General features: G+C 38.5%; 1 protein-coding gene across 1 annotated transcript in view; it reads right to left on the bottom strand.

Moving 5' to 3' along the window:
- Nucleotides 1–1,755: 1,755 nt before the first annotated feature.
- The window catches only part of GALNT18 (polypeptide N-acetylgalactosaminyltransferase 18), a 115,875-nt gene continuing 94,405 nt past the window's right edge, over nucleotides 1,756–23,225 (bottom strand). The window contains exons 10-11 of the mRNA XM_009864924.1: nucleotides 15,126–15,290; nucleotides 1,756–2,233 (exon numbers count right to left, since the gene is read on the bottom strand). Of these exons, the coding sequence (XP_009863226.1) occupies nucleotides 2,087–2,233; nucleotides 15,126–15,290 (312 nt within the window). The 3' untranslated portion in view covers nucleotides 1,756–2,086. The remainder of the gene's footprint in view (nucleotides 2,234–15,125; nucleotides 15,291–23,225) is intronic.

Here is a 23,225-nt window from a genome sequence, read left to right as displayed (position 1 = left end):
AAATTCCCGGAACATGGATTGCTTCTGAAGACTGTATAGACCAGTTCCACAAGTATTAGCTAGGGATCTCTGATACAAGCCAAACCGAGTATTTTCTCCCCAAGGACGTCAAAGTGTCTTTTTGTGCCATGTTGTTAGCACGGCTCCTTCCCTCCACGTTGCTGGTGCCTTGCCCCACATGTAGATCTTGTGAGAAGATGCGCAGTAAAATTCTTATGACTTTGAGAAACCACTGTAGGTGATATCCTACTATGGATATTTCAGTTGAAGATAGCTGAAGAAATAGAGAAAAATAAGTATATGTTGTCCATAAATAGCTGAAGCAGTACTGTAGGAGGAAGACTTAGGGTTGCTTGAAATTTTCTTTATTGTTTGAATATAGACTTACCAGCTAGTAGATACGCTGTCATTTGTCAAGAAAAACTCATAAAAATGCATCGAGAGCAGTACAGCAGCAGGAGGAAGATGAAGGTGACTAGTTTCTGGTTGCCTTCATCTCTGACTATGCTCGGGCGAGGAGGTATATGACTTCCGGAACAGTGTTCTTTTTTTCCCTTAAGTGCTAGCTTTCCCACGTTAAAACAAAGCAAAGAAACAAAAAGCGCTATTGCAAAGATGTGCAATTAAAGCTGCTTTTTCTTGTCTAGCTGTGGGAGTTTTCACTCAAACAGGCATGAGGGACCTCCGAAGTCAGTCAAAGTGCAAGTGTTAGGCCCATGTTTATCAGATTTTACTGTTTTCTGGTTGTTAGGTCAGCAGTTTCTTCTCAGAGAAGCAGATTTATGGTAACTATATATAGCAGAAGATTGAACACGTATAATTAATGTGCCACATGACTTATTAAACAGTCGTAAGAAGCAATACTGCTAGCTGGTCCTGAATGTGAGGCCAGTCTGTTAAAAGACAGTTTGGCACATAACCAGCTCCAAAAGAGGTTATGACTGTTACTTAGGGTAACAAACAACAGAATAAAAAGCACAAATAGAGTAATAAAAGAGAGAGAATTTACATACAAATAAAAGCAGCTGGAAATAAAGGCCAGTAATCCTAGCATTCTAGTTTATCTCATCAGACTGTTTCTTCCTTTCTTCATCACCGTCTTAGCCGAGATGAAGTAACGTGGCATTGCGTGCACACCTCCTTAAAGGTAGGGACAAGGGCAGAGTGAATTCATACATTTTGCTGTTGCTCTTGGATGGAGCCATTTTTATCCAAGTCTGTAGTAGCCAGGGAACAGGGCATTTAAAAAAAAAAAAAGAAGTTTTAAAAAACTATGAACAATTGGAAGTGCAGTCATTTAAACAGAGGCCAACCCACTGAGAAATACTGGCATAGTGGGATTGGGTTTTTTGTATTTTTCTTCCAGTAGCTGCTACTTTTTTCTCCTGCAGCTTTTTAATTTTCCTTCTTTTAAATTAATTCTTTTTCCTGCCTCGCTTCAGCCTCAGGGTTCTCTCTGTGGTTTTCTTTAGTAGTACATGAGTGCATACTATAGGCCTATACAGCTGCACACATCACAGCACACCTCACCCCGTATCTGCATGCCCACAGTCACCTGGACAGGTCTCCCTAGGGGGAGAAAGGTGAGAATCCTCCTTTGCTGTAGCTACTAGTGCATGGTAGGACTCCTTACCCCATGTCTGGATAATACTGATACTCATCCCAACTTAAGGAGATCAGGATTGAATTAATGAAAAGAATGAAACCACCACTTAACTTTCCACATAGTTTTCCATGGATACAGTGAGACAGTAATAGTGTTTGGACTTTTTTATTCAGTAAAAGTTTGAGTTATAAATATTCTCCATTTGTTTCCTATTTACAGTTGTAAAATATTTAGCATAGCCTACCCATCACCTGTCATTCAATGTCTCTATAAATGCCATGAAAACATCATTGTAAAATAAAAACGTCTTGTTTTCAACCCACAAACCCAATTTCCTCACACTCACAAAATAAAACCAAAGGGACAAAAAAGAGGGGAGAAGGAACAGAGGGGTAGGAGGTAAGGGGAATACAGTACAGCAGGCAACAATGCAGTATTTGCTACACAGTAGCAAAAGAAATGGGTAAAAAATTTAGTCTGCTATGATGGCAAGCTTTTCAGGACATTTGTTATAGACCAGCGTTGTCCAGTGCACTTCTGAAGGACAAGTTGAAATCCAAATTCATTTTCATTGTTTTCTTGCAATTCCAGGCAACGCTTGGATTTTCGGTTCTGGATTGGACCTCCCTTTAAGGATGAGAGGAAAAAAAAAAAAAGGCATTTGGATTAAATTTTGTAGACTTGTTGCATTACTGCTGTGTGGTAATACTGATTAAAGAACGTTGCAATATCCATCTATTGAAGTCCACTGCTACTGTGAAAAATGTTTCTGTTAGAGACAAGATAAGCACTAGGTTGGATGTGGAGTGAAGGTTCCCTTTGTCATAGGCTGGTTTAATCTGCGAGGCAGTCTGGAGTAGCCTCAATTGCCTAGTTACCATTTCAGCAAACAAGGCTTCTAGAATCAAGCTGTGTTTGTACCTGTGCTTGTTAACCATGAACCCAAAGCCTTCCTGTTTGTTTCGGTTACACACCAAGCTGGGCTCTGCTGTGCCTCTGAAACAGCAAAAAAAGGCGAAAAAGGTCCAGTGCCTTGGCCAGGGTGTCTTGTATGAATAAAATTGCTTTTTCTTTTAATTCTGATAAGAACTATCTTTTATAATCCTATATTGCTAATCCTCAGTATTGACTCTCTGTTCAATTCACAGGTTAATATTTGCATATTAAAGCCCTACTGTCACTCTGGTGTTGCAGCAAATCTTAAATCATTAAATCTTAAATGATTGCACAGTTAACTATAGACCTAAATTACAATTAAAGCATCGTGTAGGTGACATAAATCACTTTTTTTTTTTTTCATTTAATTCTGATTCCAGTTGGTTTTTTCACCCTCTTGCCTGTCTAATAAAGATAACAGATAACTTGCAAAATAGTGTCTGGGAAGTTTCTTCCAAGATGGACAAAGCAGAGTAATCTGCACAGAAGTCTGACTTTCTCTAGTGTATATTGGACTTGTGTAGTAGAGAAATACTCACTTAATCTGCAAATCAAAGAACAGAGTGTAAATCAGTGCAGATTAGTACAGCTGAAGTATGGAAAGAGCAGCCATGTTTAAATTACTTCTTTGTGCAATGGGGAAAAAATAGGTGCTATAAAAAAACCCCACAACCACCCAACTTCATAAAAAATAACAAAAACCCTCATCAGTTTTGTTCCAGTCTCTGTTACAGCTTGCATTAGAAAGTTGTAGCTGTGATAGATTTCTATTATAATCACAAGGATATTGGCATAAATCCCATAGAAATGCAGAGTTTGCTTTCTCAGGGAAGGGCTTTTCTCAGACAAGGGCAGCTCCTGCTATCAGTGCAGGTTCTGCTTTGTCACCTGGGTGGCTGGGGGGAGGTTTCCTCTCTTTCTGTCCTATCAGTAAATACTTAGTAGGTACTTCCTCTGAGCAGTGACTTTTAAAACTGTTTTTGGACCTGGCTAATGAAATACAGGATTAAGTTTGAAAACTCTTTTAAAACTCTTTTTGGGTAAGAGAGAGACCATTTCTAGAACAATCTCCAAAATACAAAACATGGGGTTGTCATCAAATCCTCCTTGCTAGGCTTACCTGCAACCTAGTTATAACTTTCACCAGTTACTTCACTAGACAGAAAGGCTGAGTGAACTGTATTTCCCCACAGCTGTATAACTATTATTGACATTCATGTTAATAATAGTAGTTAAATTTGGGTGTCTGGTGGGAGCATAAACTCTAGGCTATCTGTAGGCAATAAAGCCACTTGGCATACAAGAAATTTGAAGAAACTATGATAGGAAATTAGTCAAAGCCTTATGCTATTTGTTCCCTTATCCTAAGCACACACCCTACCCCCGTAAGTTACTCTGGACTTCTAAAAAAGCTAACTGAGAGGAGATTCCCCCCTCCCTGCAAATGAATTCAGTAAGCTTTGAATTTGGTCCTTCAGGCGGAAAACTCTAAGGTACAGAATATTTTCTCATTGCCAAAAGAAATAGTTGTGTTGTTTGTTTTTCTGGGTTTTTTTTCCCAGCAAAACACACCGTTTCTATTCTTTATGAAAACTCTTGATGATGGTTTTTCTCTGCACAGCCTGTGGTGCATGGCACCCAGGGTCAGCTCCCTGGATTGAAAGTGGGAATTACAGTTTCCCACAGGTGCTTCTGCCTAAACCCAAAATTGAGTTCAAAGTCTTTGCGCTTCCACCTGATGCTAGAGGTGCTTGTGTTGCTGTCATTTAAGTTAACTAATTCTGTACTTTTCATTTATCAGTCAGTCCTTGTCTCAGTTTTGGCGTCTAGGACATTTTGAACTTGGATCTTGTGCTAGGGAAGCAGGAGAAAGAAATTGTCCCACTTTGTGGCTTGTCAGAAAACTAACCATTCATGCAAAATACTTTAATACAGGGAGCTACATAAACAAATTATAAATCACTCCTCAGGAAAAAAACAAATCAAGCAAGCAACCAGAAAAAGCACACAAAAAGCCCACCCCTCTCCTCTTCTTCTGATGTGCCCTCATGCGAAATCCAGCCTCTGTTTAACAGAAACAAGTGACTTGAGAGATAAAAGAGCCGAGGAAGCTCTTTTTGATGTGCTGCAAAGCACTCTGCAGTGGCTTCTGAAAAATCACCCTGCCAAGTACATTGGAGCCGCTGTATGGAACATAAAAGAGACACCAACGTGAAGGAGTGGCTAATACGTGTGAATTGGGTTTTGTGGGGAGCACGGATGCTTTTAGCAGGATGATTTTTTTTCCCCACAAAAGAGAAACGTAAAGGCTCAGAACAACTTAGCTCTTACGAGATGGAAGGTCTGTGCAGAACTGTGGCCTAATCCCTGAGAGGATGTAGTCTACACAGCTTTGTTTCCTTTCAGTAAGAATCTAATGAAATAATTGCTCTGAAGTAGAGGGAGAAGGGTTTGTATAGCACTTACTTAAAATTTTCTGTTGTTAGCCTACTTAACTATGTTCTTTTTTTTCCCTCTTCACACACCTAATGCAAGCCTGCGATAGTGGTATCGGGTTGTTATCTCTTGGGGGATGACAGTGCACCCCTTGAAAATTGCGAGGCCTGACCTAGCGAGCCGTTTAATCCTGAAAGCACAGGAACGGAGTAATTCCACTGAAAGAAGCGAGCAAGCAGGACACAGTACGTTTCAGGCTAAGTGAAAAGGTTACTTGCCTATCTAGGCAGGACCTCTGCTTTCTAATTTAAAGGCAAAAAATTTGATAGCCTAGGGTCATGTCTTTAATCATGATGCATAAAATACATAGGCTGGAACAAGTACAAGAGGAATTCTGCCCAGTTTGAACAGAATTAGGATCATTGATGGTGAGAGGAAGCTCCATGGCAGTACAAATCTCAAGAGGATAAATATATATCCAGGTCAACTATTTTATAAAAATAGACTGAATGTGGCAGCACTACCAGGTTTGACGGAAAACTTGATGGGTTTTGCAGCACAAATTGAAGCAATTCCTGTGAGAAGCATAAATGGTCTCAACTCCTTCTGGTAGCCTTAGACACTAAAGTTAACAGTAGCTCAAGTAACACACCGTGTTGTGACAAATAACTGTTGGAATGTGACACAACACACACAGTGGAAAGCAGTACTTTTGACTTCCCTTTAGAATTATTCTACTTTGTTATATATAGCAGATATGCAGAGCTTTCCTTTCAAGTTTTTCACTAAGGTAGAATTTATCCAATAATATGGCATCTAAGAATGCCGTCTGATGTGCCTGCAAACCACTGCAGAACAAGAATGGTCCAACATGCTTGGCAGGCAGTCCCATGTGAGGCTGTTGTACATAAACCACAACTTTTAGGAAGAGCAGCATGTTTCAAGTATATACTTAGATATTCTAGGCTAGAGCTGGAGTGCTGGAACCAGACTTAGCTGAAAGCTGCCATAAAGCTTTGCTAATGTCTAGAAGGCCTCCTATCCAGAGGGCTACAACTGGGACGGGCCATTGGTGTAGGTTTCCTTGCAAACACCAGAGATGTTAAATACAATTTTTATTTTGGTAAAGAAATATGCACAGGGTACACACACCATGTAACCTAGAACTCCTGCCCCTCCATTGCTGCTGCAGAGCGGGGGTTATATCCCACGCTATGCTGCTCAGATAAGTGCCCTTCAAAACAAAGCCTGTTCTGACTTCATGACAAAAGCTACATTAAGAATATGCTGTAAACACACACCTAGCCAAAACGTTCGGAACAGCTCGTGGGTTTTCCTGCCAAAAATCTCAGCTTATAGTTATTTATCTTTCTTGCTGAATGGCAGGCCTTTTAATCAGATGAAGTTTAAAATCTTCTTTTTTTTATTTCTGGCTCTATTTAATAGAATATTACCATTATGTTTACTCTCTAATTTTCTTCAGTAAGAATTCTCTTCAGCAAGAACCAAGGAATTTTCTGTTCCTTGTTACTCTGAAGTCAGATTGTGTTTTCGATATATGAATAAAAAAAGAACAAGAGCAAGGCAGTGATGCTACTTCACATACTTTAGGTATTTTAAAGAAAGGATTCAAATGTGGATATATGTTATCTTTAAAGCTGAATAAATAATTCACAACATCTGACTTCATCAATTTAGCCACTGTTCATAATTGGCCCATCTGCTAGATGCGATCCGTTACATTCCAGCCATTTAGGTAGGTACTGAAAAAGATTTTTAAAACTACAGCTGTGACAAATCAAATGATGCAGCCTTATCTGTATGCCCAAACTAGGTTTCAGTAACCAGTGGGCTGTGCAGTCATTTTCTGTTTTGCTTAATCCAGGTGGGCTACATGAATGTAGAGCAGTTCAGGTTCCAAGCACAGCCCTCTAAAGGTGTAATAGTCAAATCTTCAGAATGTGGACATACACAATATCATTAATTATTTAAATAAAAGGATTTAAACCTGGCAAAAGGAAATGCAGTTTCATACAGAGAATGAATTAAAACAGGATACAAATTACAGAGAAACAGCATGAAAATCAGAAACAGAATGTATGGATTTATACCTATCATCGGTAATATTTTACACATATATATATATAATTTTATCACAGATTTGTAACAGCTTACAAAGACCTATTGTTAGTAGCAAGATTAAGAAAATAATACTTTGTGAAGAAATAAATTCAAGCTTTCACTGAAGTACAAAGCTCTTCAGGATATGATAGCTGAAAAGACATTACAGAAAATGGTGATAAAACTAAGAAAATTAAATTGGAGTACAATACATTAGCTAGACCAGAAGGATCATTAGAGATTTTTTTACAAAGTAAGCACAAATCATTACTGTATCAGAACTGTCCAGGAAATCTTTCTCACACTTTATTAAATGAAAAATATCTGCAGAAACAAATATTCTAGGTATACAATATGATTTTCTGGGCAAGGATGGGGAATAAAGTAGTTTAAAAAGGGAATATTTTATCCATATGTGACCCTGATAATTATGGCTAAATGCAGAATTTGCAGCTGAACGTATCACTTGGTTTTGTTTTGGCAACAAACCCCAATGCTGATGTATGATGTTCATCTTCTGACAGCTGGGATTACCTAGTAAGTCCTTTGTAGAAAAGGAAAAACTAAGCTTTAAGCTATGCAGTTGGTGCTACACATGCTTTTCTGACTACAGCCGCCATCCCAAGTAACAAGGCAGGTCCTGAGGGAGACCTGGCCTACAGAAAAGAATCCACAGTTAATGCTCTGCACCGGTGTCTTCTGCAGTGTAATTCTGCTCTCACTAAAAATATTTTATTTATACAACCTTTTTTTTAATGGATTGTAACATATAGTAGCTACCTGTGAAGAGAAACAATCTAAGGATGTAACTAAGAAAAAAGAGGGAACGCTGGACACATCAGCTTTATTTGCAAGTTTTACAAATACATTTTGTGAAAAGCTTAGAGAAGTTACCTTTTTCTCTTTCACTGTGAGATTACATATAAATGATTTCTACAAACAAGTCAGGCTTGATTTATGTGCCTCGATCTATGCTTCCTTCAAGATGTCTAAAGACAGAGAAAGGCATCAAAGATGCTTTAGAGTGTGGTGGAGTATTCAGATGGTGGGGAATTAAAAAATATGCTAAAATGAAATAACAATAGGACTTTGCTTAGGATGTAGATGAAAATTAGTGAGATCTGACTTCTGTGATCAAAAGTATAAACATCAGTGTGAAACTAGTAAATGAACTTTCTAAGGAAAAAAATGATTGTTACCGTTAGAAATTTGCAACAAGTACTGTCGTTTTGTGGGGGTATAAGAACCCCGTTCAACTCTTTGTTGCAGGCATCAGTGTTCAGTGACTGACTAGAGGTTTTCAGTGTCCTGGGTTAAATTCTAAGAGTGCTGATAAAATAACTTGTTATAGGTATGCTGAGATGATTGTTCAGACACAGCAAGGTCTCCATGAAGAGAGCACATAGGGGCCAAGAAGAGAATCCTCCTCCTGGTGTAAGAGTGGACTGCTGGCTCAGAGCAGCGCTCACTTCTGTGACACAGCAAGCACTGACCATTGCCCGAGGATGGCTTCTAGACGAGGTAATTAATCTAGCTAATTTTCTGATCTGTAATGTGGCAGATTGTGTATCCCTAAGTTTTCCATTTTTGATTGGTCTTGAACTAACGATTGTTTCTGTCTGTGTTGCTTCCTAAGGCTTGTTCTGCAGTGGTTGTCTGTGCAAAACTCTTTGTTACCACATCTGCCCTCCCCACTTTTGAGTGCGCGCAAGATGCAGTATTAGTTTGCCAATAAAAAAATCCATATGCAGCACACACCTAAACATCATGCCTAAGAGCACCTTACAGCCTTATTCTTTCTTTTTTTCTCATTACGGGTGAAAATATTGTTCTAACCTGGAAAATTAAGGTGAAGAAGAAAGTTCACGTTATAATTTACCAACCCTAGCCTAGGGGATACCTATTTAGTAATCTTCAGCCAGACAAATTACGAACTCCTTCCAGCACAATTAGAATAACCAAGATCTTTATATTTTTCCCTGGGAAAGACAAGATATTTTCCCCAGATATCTTAAGAGTCCCAAAGATTTATGGGTTTCAGATGAGAGAAAATATGTCTTACCACTTTATGAGACCTAACCCCTTTGAAAAGCAAAAATACTGAATGATGATTTTCTTTTGTGTGAGTGTGTGTGTGGTGTATTCAATTAGCCTAGGTTTTCTACCCTGAGTGCGCAATATGAAGGCTTACTAACTCATTTTAACCTAGAAACCGAACTGCTTGCATTGTCATCATACGCTTACGATTAGACCAGTCTCTAGAGTCCAAGAAATAAATCGAGTGCTATCTGAAGAAAATTAAGAAATGAAGCTGCAGTTGTATTTCAGTTGATCTGCATATTCTAACATGGGAATTTAGGTTGGGCTCTTTGGGACTTTGGTCTCAGTATTTAGTTATTGAAAATGGTTTTTGCCCTAGTAACCACACAAATCTGTTAGATGATTACAACTGATACTGGGAAAGGAACATCCTTGTGGCTGCAGCACAAACCTTGCACAGTTCGCTGAGACACTAATCAAAACAACCGGTTTCTTGTTTGTTATACTGAATATTGTCACTGTCAGGTTCAGGATACCAGGCTTGATGGCCTGATCCTCTCACTAAATAACAAACCCTCTTTTCTTGTCACATATATCATTATTGCATCCTGATGTAACTGCCTTCCAAGTGAACATTTTTCTCAACTATTTGCATCTTGAATTCTAGGGCATTACTTGATATTCAGACCTTGCTTATATACATACGATTGTCTCCACTGGAATTAAAGATGCAACTTCTACTGACTTATCAGGAGAGAGATCTGGGTTTTGACTGGGATACATTTAGTTTTCTTCCTAGCAGCTGGTACAGTTCTGTGGTGTGGATTTAGTATGAGAGTAGGTCGAGAACACACTGATGTTGTTAGCAAGCAGTGCTTATACTAAGACAAGGATTTTTCAGCTTCTCATGCCCTGCCGGTGAGAAGGCTGGGGATGCACAAGAAGTTGGGAAGAGGACACAGCCAGGACAGCTGACCCAAACGGGCCAAAGGAATATTCCATACCATGTGATGTCTTGCCCAGTATATAAACTGGGAAGAGTTGGCTGGGAGGGGTAGATTGCTGCTGGGGGACTGGCTGGTCATTGGTCAGTAGGTGATGAGTGACTGCATTGTGTGTCACTTGTCTGTCTTGGGGTTTACTATGCTTTTTATCTTCCATTTCTTTACCATTATTATTATTACTCTTATATTTTATTTTTATTTCAGTTTCTAAACTGTGAGTTTCACTTGGTTTTGATTCTTCTCCTTATCCCATTATGGGGGCAGGGAGGCTGCATGGTACTTAGTTGCTGGTTGGGTTAAACCGCAATAGTCTGGGAAGTAAGAAATAATAACGATATATGCTAAAAGTAAAAATACTTCCATTTCACAGCTGAGGAATGCAGAATTGAAGTGATTGGTCCAGTAATGCAAATGAGGCACCAAGAAAAGAGCTCAGATCTCCTGAAACCCAGCCACTTCTTTTGGTAAGTGTTGGTTATCAGTTGAAGTTGTAGAGAACATTCTGGACTTGGTCATTCATTTGCGTGTCTGTCACTGTAATGCCCTGCGGTACCTGTCAGCGGCACCTGTCATCGTTGGATGGAGCCTGTCTGGACATCTGAGGTCAGGAAAAATCAGGTGGAACTAGAATAAATAGTTTCTTTGTAAATGAATGTAGTATTTAAAATTATATGCTAAAATATGCAAAACAGGTATCTGTTTTGAAGGAAGAACGGGTATGTGTTAAATTCCATCTAAATTAATTCTGTACAAGTGTCTTTGGAGCATAAATGTAGTCCTCATGGGAGTAAATACTGCATAATGCAGTCTGCTGGAAAAGACTTGAGATGCACCCGTTAAAAGCTCGTTTTACTGCAGTATTCACACAAAAACTTTCTAGATGGCAAGTTCAACACCTAATTTGCAAAGATTAAAAGTTGCTACTAGGAAATTATTCCAAATAGAAGATTAAACTTAAACAGGGAAATTTTGGTAACCACTAACTACAGCAATAACTGCAACCAAATTTAACACCAGTTGTTAAAACACAGTATTATATAGTAACATTTGTATTTAATATTTTTTCTGCACATGCTTTGCATATACATTTTTATATTTAAGTTAAAGTCGAGCATTCAAAATGGAGAAAGACTGAATCCTTTCAGATTTTTGTACTTGTGAAATATTTCATTCTGCATAAATGGGAATAAAGAATTTGCAGGCTTATTATAGAAAGGCATAGTTCAAGGAGTATAAACCCCCCAAATATTATGTTTTTAAATAAATACTGTGGGTTTAAATATTTTTAAAATACACATTATTAATAAAAGTAAATTTTAAAATAAAATCTTAAATAGTTTAAAAACCAGATAGTGTAGTTTAAAATCAAGTATAAAATCAAGTATAAAACCTGCTTTTAAAAAGTATTTAATAAGACAAGAATATTGGTGAAGTCACACATGAATTTGATATTATGTTTAGATTGGTATTTTAGTAAAATCCTGACCATTTTACCACCATGTAATTCTCTTTTCTCTGTCTTATGTAATTTCTGGTGATTACTTACTATTTTGCTATAAGGTCTCATTTTGTTCCAATTAAAACAAAAAGTGGTGAGATGGACTGAACTAGGTGAACTCTCGAACACTCAGAAGACTTTTCAGTGTAAAAGTATTCCCAAAATAAGCATTTCCCCAAGACAAGACTTGGCAAACAACCCAAACAATACAATGCTCAAACACTACCCAGTTGATGGGAGTCTTTTCAGGACTAATTTGCATAATTTGACATAATTACAGTTATAAACACTTGAAGAAGCCTTGGAAGGAAGAATGTCACTGAAGCCTACAGTTGATTTGGTCTTGTTGCACTTGGCAGCTGTACAAAACTGTGGAGCAGAGAAATTTGCTCAGATGGATCCTGATTATACAGATATCACAAGCTTTGCTCAATGCAAGTTTGTCCTGTGCAGAACGATACCCCAGTGTCCCAAAGCCTCTGTCCCAACAACCAGCACGATGTATAAACAGTTGGAGGTACTGGTGGTGGCTCCCTCCATACGAATGGGCCATTAGACCACTCTTTTGCCCACGAGGTAGCAGTGGGCGTCCGAGTCTGACGCCAGCTGCCTACAGTTGAAGGCAGCTACACAACTTGCCTAAAACTTTAAAATCAAAGTAATGCAACAGATAAATTGTAAACAAAAGAAATAAAGTTTGATATACACACACAAATGTCTGATCAAAGATATAAATTAAGAATTAAATAACTTTGTAATAGATCTACAAAAGACCACCAGCTGGGGCTGGTGACCTCTATTTTCTATTTTTGTCATAGGGATTTCTCTCATCACTGCATTTCAACAATGCTAAGGAGGAGGAAAATGTTATCTGAAGAATCCTTTTTCTAAAAAGCTGTACGGTCTTCTAAACAACCAGACTGAAGTCCGTATCCCACTACAGGCTATCATGGTGCTTCTCAGCACAGTGTGTTTTACAGAAAAATGAGAAAGTTTCCTCATTCCTATTTTACAATCCACATCTGGAATGCACAGCAAATAGTGATTATTTGGTGCTGGTCAGGAAAATCTAGTTCAATTGGTCTATCCTGCTGTGGTTGTTAAGTCTTGTGGCCATTCCCCTTCTGACACAATTCCCTATTTGACTGTTGTATTTTTAATTGTCTGTATCATCAGACATTCTTGCTAAATGGCTAAAGAATCCAGCGAACTCAATGCATATTTGCAGCCAAAGGAAGGTGGTAGTAAAAAAAAAAAAAAAATAAAAAAAATAAAGTAGCTATGGCCAGAATCTACATCTTAGTTTATATTCCACAAACTTCAAGACTGCATAAACATCAATACTTCTGCTTATTTTCAGGAGTTCTGTTCACTGCATAATATGGAAAATAAGTAACAGTGCTTTAAAACATAGTAAAAAAAGACTTTTTTCCGATAGACAGCTTCCAGTCTGTTCACGGTAACACATCGTATAGACAGACTAAATGGGAGCATTTCAAAAGGAGTTCATCAGTTGATCTTGGCAAGCCCGGATTACTCTCATTAGCTTTCTTCTAGCTTGCAGAACATAGAAGGGGCTGTGTGCTAAATAACGACATTTTAATTGTGTTGGGTATTACCAGAATCCTTTTTGAACAGTAAGCTTTTAATTATTATTTCATTTGTCTCTGAATTTATCATAAGAAAAGAACTAATTCGCATTCATTTCTCCTGGGCAGAAGACTTTAGTACAGTCCACAGAACAGTTTAGTTTAAAAGCACTGCACCTTCATTGGGAGAGTGTATTTGGAACACAGAATGGAAATACAGCAGAAAACAAACCTACAGTAGTCAAATACTGTTTCTGAAGCTTTTAACCATTAAATTACCGATGCATTCTACTTATGCCCCCCAAATCAGATCTAACATAATGAGTATTATAAAAGAGCAGCAGCACTCGAGTAGAAACCATTAATTACCACCAAAGGGTTGAGTTATACAGAGCAATCACTAAACAGGTAGAATACTAAAATGTTGCTGAAACACTGCTTAAATAAACATTAATTATACTTCTAAAAATGATAACAAATAATCAACTGCAGAGATGGCCACAGTGAGGCCCCCCCTTCAAGGAGAAACTATTGGCATGATTTGAGAGAAGACATCATTACAACTCTGCCCTTGAGAAGACTGAAATGGAAAGCCGAGATGTTTTTCCAGGTTAGGGATTTAAGGTCTGCTGTTTGAGAGCTACCCTTTAAAGACAAAGGTATGGATTACTTTCCAACATAAACAGAAATTATGTTAACGGTATGCTTTACTGATTACTGTCCAAATGCTCTCTGCATTAAGGTTGATGCTAAACTGTATTACCAGTGTCCTAAAATACACTCATCATGGCTGCTGAAGTCCAAGAAAAAAAAAAAAAAGAGCTAACGCATTGGCAGAAAAGACATTTGCAAACCTACACTGACATATTAAAATTAAATGCAGGAATACAGTTACCTTACGGGTGAGCCCATGGGCTGGATTGCACAGCTAGAGTTGTAGCCTCAAAACTGCAGAGGAACACCTTTGACTAGTCAAACTCAAACTTGCTAAGAATTTTTTTCACAGAAGTTAAATCAGGTGCTCGTTTTAGAAAGTCTGGTAATCTCATTTTGTTCATCCTAAGCAACTGACGTGTCAGTACTTGACATGGTGAACTTCCAATGTCTTAACTGCCTTTGAAAGGCCAAATTTGACTAACTTTAGCTTCCAACCATTGGAACTGGTTTTGTCCTCAGGATAACCTGTGTCCCCCTTGTGGAAACACTGATATGCTTTCAGTCACCTTGCTGCTTCTCCGCTAAACTGAACAGAGTGGTCTCCATAAGCAGAGTATCGTAGAGCGTGTTGTCTAGCCCCAAAACTTTCATGGTTTCTTTATAGTTCTCCCTTGTATGTCTAAATCAGTTATGAAGTGTGGACACCAGGCCTGGACTCAGTGTCCTACGAGCGTTTTCATCACTCTGAAATCACTTTTCAGCCTTCACTTGGCACTTTTTTTTATCTCCCTCTCTCAAACACACATAAAAGCATTAGTCTTTTTAAGTAAGGAACTGCAAAAGTAGCTCATGATGAGGCTGCTGCCATCAATGACCCGCTAGCCCCTTTTCTGAGCTGCTACTTCGAAATCCACAAACAACAAAAAAGCTTTCTGTTTTTTGTTCGTAAGAGGTTACTTTGCATTTGACTCTACCAAAATCACTTTTTTGGAGATAATTCTGTAGCAGTCTCAGAATTGACTCTGTCTTAGAAACAATTTAGCGTGAACTCACAAAATATAATACAAGTTTTATAACCTCCTGAGGTAGCTGACATTGGGATCAAATGCAAACACAGCTTCCTGGTTCTGTGCAAAGAATGCAAGGATAAATCTCGTTCTGTTCTGTCAGTAAAGAGATCGCTCACAGTTTGGATAGAAAAACAGAGCTTTCTGAAATGTCTGCTGAGTAAGAATTACCTGAGTAAACTGCCAGTAAAGCTTCATTCTCTTGGCTTTGGCATAATTGCATTCAATGAGCCTGGGCCTGCTGTTCACATCCACCAGGCATCTGTTGTCATCATCGTCGACAGTGGGACTCAGAACACCCACATGGAGCTGCTGATTGCTTGTGTAATAAACATTCTGCAACAGGAAGCACAAACAAGATTTGTGGCCTCTAGACAGAAGCAGCACTTTTACCAAAAAGCTAATGGTGAAGAAAAAAAATATGCTGAGTAGCAGTAGGCTGACCCCGTAGTGACTTTTAAATTATTTCCTTTCATGCAGGAGGTAATGCAACATTGTAAAAGTTGTTCTAAATTAACAGTTAATTGTTACCAACAAGTAAATGTTGGTTAACTACTTAATAGGAAATATGCAAACACAACTGATTGTTGCCTATGGTCATGCATCACGGGTCTTCAAAGAGTAAGGTGTACACCCTCTGGCAGGAAGTGGGGTTAGTTTGAGTACTGCCATCAACTCCAATGAGACTATTTCATCTGAGGGTAATACTTAACCGGAGAGATAAGAAAAAGAACAGCTGCACAGGAGTTCAGCAGAAAGGATCTCAATCTTTTCTATGACAGATAGAAAGATAAATGAAGGATTTCTACAAACAAATTATAAAAACCAATTTTGAGAGAGCTGATCAGAATTCAGTGTATACAAAAAAAAGTTACTAGTAGTTGGTGACAGACAGATACATGGCAGGACAGGGAACAGAATGGCCATATTTCAGGCTATTTGTTCTCTTTTTATTTTGTATATGCCAATACACATAGACACAAGAGACTGGAAAAAGGAACAAGACACTGCCTGCTCTGGATTTGTGGCAAAGGAGAGCTCTCATAGGCCCCAGTGGTTATTATACTTATGACTGAAGGCACAAAGACTATTATATTACACAAATTCTTTCCATTCTAACTACAGACAGATACATGGGATGTTTTTCTATAAGAAAGGAAAGGAGAAGAAAGGTGAGCTTGCCAGATGTTAGTAATGTGTCCTCTTGAGGAGAAAAGGTTACATAGTAAGCAGAGAAAGGAAACACAGGACTGTCCTGGGATTGCCTGTTTGCTAAGCGCTAACAGAATTTATTTTGCTAAATCAGACCTTTTTCTTGAGAGTACTATGAGAAAAATGAAATGGCAACATCATGCTTTAGCAGCCTTGTCCAATAAAACTAAGTGTAAGGCTTTGTCAACTCTAGTCCTATCAGAGTCATAACAGACAAGAGCTGGACCCCAAAGTAATGTCCCCGTCATCTTACTCTGGCCATTCAACATGTCTGTAACAAAAGGAGTGCTGGGAAGTACGCGGTGTGTATTTGGGGATCTTTTCTGTTCCTAGAGGTTGAGGGTACCATCTCCTCCTATCTGTTCATTGCTGATGTTGTGGGTTATTTTATATGTGTGTATTAATTGCAAATAGGAGAGAAAGCAGAGAAACAGAACAAAGCAGGACTGAGGAGAGATTTGGGAGCTTAATGCAGAAAACCAACTCTAAATGCTGAAATCAGGGATTAAATACAGGTCAAAGCAGAAGGTGGTGTTTCTGTGCAAGACCCTCTTGGAACACTTCTGGGGCAGATCTGCAGCAAATATAAACTGACGTAGTTACATAAAAGTTAATGAAATTGCCATTAACAGTTTACACTAATCAAAGGTTTGACACCTCCCCCTCCCTGCTTCAAGTTTCATTCTTTCCACCCCCCAGAAACTGTAACAGAATTTTGAGCTGGCTGAACTGAGGTGAGTCTAGGTTTTAACAGTCTGAACAGAGAAATGTTGAATAGTTCACTCATGCCTTACAGGAAAAACAGAATGCTAAGTAAAAGGACCAAGCAGAGCATATTTCCAAAATAATTGGTTAATACTAACTAAGAATATAGAAGAAATGCAGAAGGACTAACAAGACCATACCCCAACAGTTTCTACCCATAACTTAAATAATCAGTATTCCTGCCAACAAAATCAATGCTTTTGAAAAGCAATAAACGTTCAGAATGCACCTTCTAGACAGACAAACAGCAACTATTTTAGGTATATTTAAGATCTACCAGACGCATTTTGTGAGGAGAGACTGAGGCAGTGATACAGCAAGGCAATAACATCAAGATTGTTTAATTTAAGGGGATTGTTAGGACACATTGACTCTGCAGATATACACTCTGCTGCAGCTTGTTTGCCTCTAACCTAAAATTACTACTAGGAAAATGACAGAGAAATTGTAGTTATTTGCATTTTTTACTAATAGGAAGTAATTTGTTTAATTCTATGTTTTCAAGCTTATGGTCACCAAATCAAGGGGGTTTGCATTTTTTTATTTTCTTTTCTTAAAAATACTCTGAAAACAAATGAGCAGGTTTGGCTGTAACTCTGAGAAGTCTGCGCTACAGTCAGGGTCACTTGTGCAAAAGAAGTGTTGTACCTGCAAACCCTCAGGCCTGAGCTGTTTTCATTAGCTTGGTCTCCTCAGCCTTTCGGAGAGTGACCTGAAGGGAATCATTTCCTGTGTCTGGACAAAGCAAGCCCAACTCACAGTGCAACTCCACCAGCTTTTTCTGATGTCAAGTCAGCAATGGTTCAGTCTGAGCATCTTTCTGGGCAGAAGCAGAAGGATGGCTCTGGCTGGTGGAACTACCCAGTTCTGTTTGCTGGCAAAACTGTTCAGAAATAGAATAATCAAATGCAATGATGCTCAACAGGGATAATTAGCAAGTTGTTGCTTCTCTTTAGAGAGCTCATCTTACCTGCTAGTATCACTTCATTTTTCATTGTGGACTAGTTTAGAAAAAGAACTGTGAAATCTTGTATTCTCACCTAGCGTTGGGAAAGGCACGTCTTAAGTGGCATGTAAAAATAAGCTCAAATTGAAACAGACTGTGGTATGGTGGCAGTTACTCCTTCTAATTAGGCTCTTTCAGGATGTTGCTTTGCTTATCCAGTAATATACATATTAGTTAATTCCATATATTCTTATATTTTAGTATCTTATCTAATAATGCCGTACCTGATTTCAGAATTGGAAACACTACACAACCTTGTTGACTACTATGTTTGTCTAAAGGAGGGATCACATCAAAAGCACATACACTTTAACAAATTCCTCTTGAGCAGCTTGCAAGCAAACAGCAAGGTACTGGGTTGTGTTGCACTTGGTCAGAAAAGATTTCTTAAGACCTGTGGACAGTCCCTGGCTCCTTTTCCCCCAACCCAAGAATAAAACAGTCCCTGTACTGAGAGAGCATAACAGTAACTACATGAGGCTGAAGGGAGGACAGCTATTTGATGCAACACAGTCAGCCATTGACATTACTGATTAAATTCAAAGTTTCTTCTAACCTGAAACTTAAGCTATTAAACATGAAATCATGGTAAAGTCATTTTTTTTTTTCTTTTTCCCCTAGTTTAGAGATGTTACACAAATCATTCTCCTGGAGTGGGCAGTAGGAGATTAACCAGCTGAGTTGCATGAACTAAATTACCATCTCGTAATATACCTGTTAGGTAGCACATACATGACTTTCTATTGATCATATTTTAAATCGACCCATGGGAAAATACAACCTTAGAGATTAAAACCTCTCACTTAAAAACAGTTCAGACAACACAAGCACAAAATTGACAACTGAAGCACTTTTTTTTTAAAAAACACTTCAGAAGACAGAGGCAAAACACATTTTACCAGTGCATCTATTCCTACAATATTGCAGCGTGACCATCAGTACACACAACGAGAGAAATTTTGCAGTAATGTAGGAAAGTTATTTTTGAACAACTACTCCAGTACTTTCTTGGAAGTCCAAATGACTAACTATTGAATATAGATTATTAAGTCATTAGGATAACTTTGAAAATATTACTGAGAACCTGGACCTTTCATTTCTGCTACAGTAGCAAAAGTCACAGCAGTCCTTGTTCCAGGGACTGGAGACTCAATCACCAACCGTTTGCTTAGTTCCGCTAAGCTCAAGGCACTCGCTGTCTGCTCATTTACAGCATTCGTCCCAAGTTCCTTGGCACTTTCACTGAAGACACAGCCTCAGCAGAACACCTACACGAAACAAAATCTGCATAAAACCCCACAATGCTGTAGAATGCAAGGGAAGGTAAATGAGCTCTGCTTACTTGGACACAAATACTTGGCTTTGTGCTCACTATGATGTTATCCAGAGTTTCTATTCATGTCAAGTTTGCCCTAAAAGGTCAAGTTGTGATTCATGCTGCAGTTAACACTGAAATTCCAGCTGACTTTTGGCTCCAAGTTTAATAATAAATTTTGAAAAGCCACTGGAGTTGATAAAGACTTCAGAGCTGAAGTGGGCTGCCAGTTGCAGTAAATTATTCATAGGAGCTGGTTTATCATGTAGCAAAAAGTTACAGTAAGATGTTCAACTTAACACAAGATGATTATCCAAAGGATAAATTACCAACTCCCCACTGGAGGTTTAAAGTAATACACACCAATTTTCAGGCTGAAAGGCATTTGTAATCCTTATGGCAACGTTCCCAGATGAAATCTCGCTGGAGACTGGTGCATGACTCTGCATTTATAATGAGCAAACTTAATGCTCACCGTCAGCAGTATTTATTTGCTGCCCTGCTTTTGGCATAATAACAACAAGGCATAAGAAACCTGTTTCACTCCTACTTTATTCCATCTTTGAACCATATTTTTCTTCAAATGAATCAATGAAGTCATTTATTGTTAGGAGTAATATATTAACATATTAGGTCCAAAGTCTCATAGCAGATTCATACTTGCCTCCAAGTCCAGCTAAAAAGCTGTGTGGTGGATTCCAATAAATCCTGATTTGGTTAGTATCGCTGTTATTTGGCTATTTATATTGCTCCTGACATTTATTCCAGCATTTCTTGTTACATAGACACATCTGAACTAAAGAACTTTCCAACATTGTTAAAAAAACTCTCTATAGAATCTAAGTTCATTGAAAGTAACATGGACAAATACATCACTAAGATAAAATGTTTTCCCATTTACCATTCATGTAGGAAGTGAGAGGAGAGAGGCTGTGCTTCCCTGCAGCCACAGTCAGCAGTGTCACTCAGTCTTGTGCTGCCCTAAAACACTGACTGCTAAAGAAGTCCAAGCGTAAGAACACAGGCTGAGGATTACAGGGAGCTATCCCTAAGGTTTTCAGGTGGAGCAGCCTGATGATGCAAGTTTGAAACAACTATAACCAGACTTCATCCATGAGGGTCTATTCAGTATGAATCTTGTCTTACCAATGAGCTGAACAAACTGCTAGTATAGCAAGTGCAGCAACACCATGATTTAGACTTAAGCTGTGAAGTCTGTAAGCAGGAAACTATTCGCTGTTTCACTTCAGGGTTTCGATTTGTATCTACTTAATTAACCCACCAGGCAGACCGATTATCTGACCTACTTGCTCTTCTTCATGCTCCTGCACTAATTAACTTCTGAACTCTAAGCAACAATATTCGATAGCAATAAAGCCAAGGTGCTCAGAAACTTTTACTAACATAGTGTGATGCTACAAATGCAGGCTTAAAGAAACAAAAATATTAATGCATTTTTTAGATAGAAACAGACAGGAATTCAGTGCCAGAATTTCTCTTTTTAACTTACTTAAATTCATGAACCTGTATTGCAGTGGACTATCTAATTCTGCTGTTCCCTGCTAGTCTTCTGCTTTGGTTTTATTTAAAACAAATGAACAAAAATCTTCTTAAGCTCCACTTTTTAAATTGAATAGAACTGTCAATCACTGTTTTTACATATGCTTTCAGTACTTCCATTGTCTTCCTAATGCTGGCAACTACAGATTTGATAAGGCTTGGATAAACTAAAATTTTACTTGATTCACTTCCTAAAGCTTCTCTTGGTTTTGGTCTTACCTCTGCAGAAGATCTCTACAACTCTTCCATGGGAAAAAAAAAAAATCAGTTACAAAAGAATAAATAAGAAACATTCTAGCACAGACAACTGCGTCCTTTTAAAAAGCATCCTGCCTTATGGCTCCTCTGACTTCCTCCTATTTGAATTTTCCTCTTCCTTCTCCCACCAGTCCCTCTTTTACCCTTCACAGTTTTCTTTGTTCATTCCTGCAGAATCCCACGTTTTTCTAATGCTGTTTTCTTGTCCTTCAAACCAGATTTACCTGCAAACAAACTCAGCCATCATCCCCACAGACTGATGCACTGGTCCGTCCTTCACACCAGAGTTGACTCCTCCTGGCCAAATTAAAGTCTGAGCTAGCTCACGCCATTTGGGTATAAACATTTGGTAGCTCAGCATCAAGTTGTTTAAAAACAGATTTATTTTCCCTTTTCACAGCTAGACCCAAGAGCTTCAGATTACTGTGGACACAGTCACATTCGGGTAGTCATGTGTTTACATAATGCACGTCTTCATCTTGACCCTCTTCCAAGGTCATAAAATCTTGTTAAACAGCCTTTTTTTTCCTGCAAAACATCTCTAAAATACAATCTTTCCACTCCAAGTTGACCCTTACTGGCTTCCTCACTGATGTAAACACTCATGCCCTTTTCAAGTTCATTCTGAAACTTGGTTTTCAGGTTGCCTTTCAGGAAGACAATACCTTTGCACTTACTGCGTTTTCCACACTGCAAAAACTGCTTGTCTTCACTTCAAAGCGCTTCTCAACCCCTCCTCTTGCTACTTATCAACTTATCAGCCTGGCAGGTATCAGTAGGTTATCTTCCTGCTCCTAATCAGATCAGGAAGCCAGCCTTCATTGGTCACATTTGTCAAGCAAATACTGCTGGAACGCAGGAGAAGTAATGCTGGCATCTTCCAAGGAACTTATTTTCCTCTGCACATTCCACAGAATTTCCCTTTTGCCCAGATGTCTCAAGAAATCAAATAAAATCAAGCAATATTTCTTCTGATATACCGAAAGCATTACCAAAGAACACTATGGCAGTACCTCACAGCATTCCCTTCTCCTCTCTGCCACAGTCTCCTGTTCTTAAATAGTGCATTTTTAGGAGTTAGCTCTTCAAGACAAGGGCATACTTTTAATTATTAGGTTGAAGAGCACATAATATAATAGATTTCTGGGTCATTATTGGGATGCCTAAAACTACAACAATAAGCGTAACAACAACAACAAAAAATGTATGGTTTTTTCTACTGGTATAACCTTCTGAATGTTTCTTAAAATAAACTGTGTTAACTTCTACCATTATTACCATTTCCTAAACTGCATTGGATAAAATTCTGTGTCTGCAACTAGTAAGTCAGGCAAATCATAACCACGCCTTCTTAATTACAATACTTACATCTTGATCTCAAGGCTTTAGATGTTCTTTTTGTTTGATTTTTTTTTGTGGCTTTGTTTTGGTTTGTTTGTTGGGTTTTTTTTAATTCTGCATGGTAGTGAGCAATGACTATTGGGTATAGAGGTCCTTTAATTCCACTTGTGTTCCACAAGTACTATGAACTTTCATGATCTTGTGAAGGGAACAAAATGAAATAGTTACATGTACAACTTTTCGAAGATTTTCCAGCTCCCTAAAGCCATTACTTAACTCTTATGCCTACTAGCTCTCCTGGCTTCACTGAAAGCAGTCTGTTTCTAATTTCAGATGAGTCAGATCTCACCCATTCTTCCTAGGATCATGCACACATTTGATTTAAGGTTTCCAGAGGTACCATATTGGCACCAACATATGAAAATACAGGGAAAACTGCCAAGAAATTAATTTTTTTGGTGTTTAAGACAATAAAATACAGACATTAAAACCTCTACGTTGAACTGAGGCATTAGGCACAGAAAAGGAAACCAAAAAGATAGACTGCACATTTCAACCTAAGCTGGTTCGTGAAAGTCTGATCATCTTTTGGTTTTGTTTTTTTTTTGTTTAGACTACCATCAGGCACAAAACGAAACACCCACAAGAGTTCATCAGTCAAACTTAAGTTCATACAGTGACCTTCTTGCAAGCACCTTTGAGAGAAGAACAAAGCGCAATGCAAACCCAACTGCTCTTGATGTATCAAAAAGTCTAGCAGCAGTGCTTCTACAACATGCCGAGGAATAAATCCCACAGCAAGAAGAATGTGGCT

This window comes from Apaloderma vittatum, unplaced genomic scaffold (assembly GCF_000703405.1).
Source record: "Apaloderma vittatum isolate BGI_N311 unplaced genomic scaffold, ASM70340v1 scaffold6962, whole genome shotgun sequence".
In the NCBI taxonomy this organism is placed as follows: domain Eukaryota; kingdom Metazoa; phylum Chordata; class Aves; order Trogoniformes; family Trogonidae; genus Apaloderma; species Apaloderma vittatum.
This window is presented reverse-complemented; position numbering and strand designations above follow the sequence as displayed.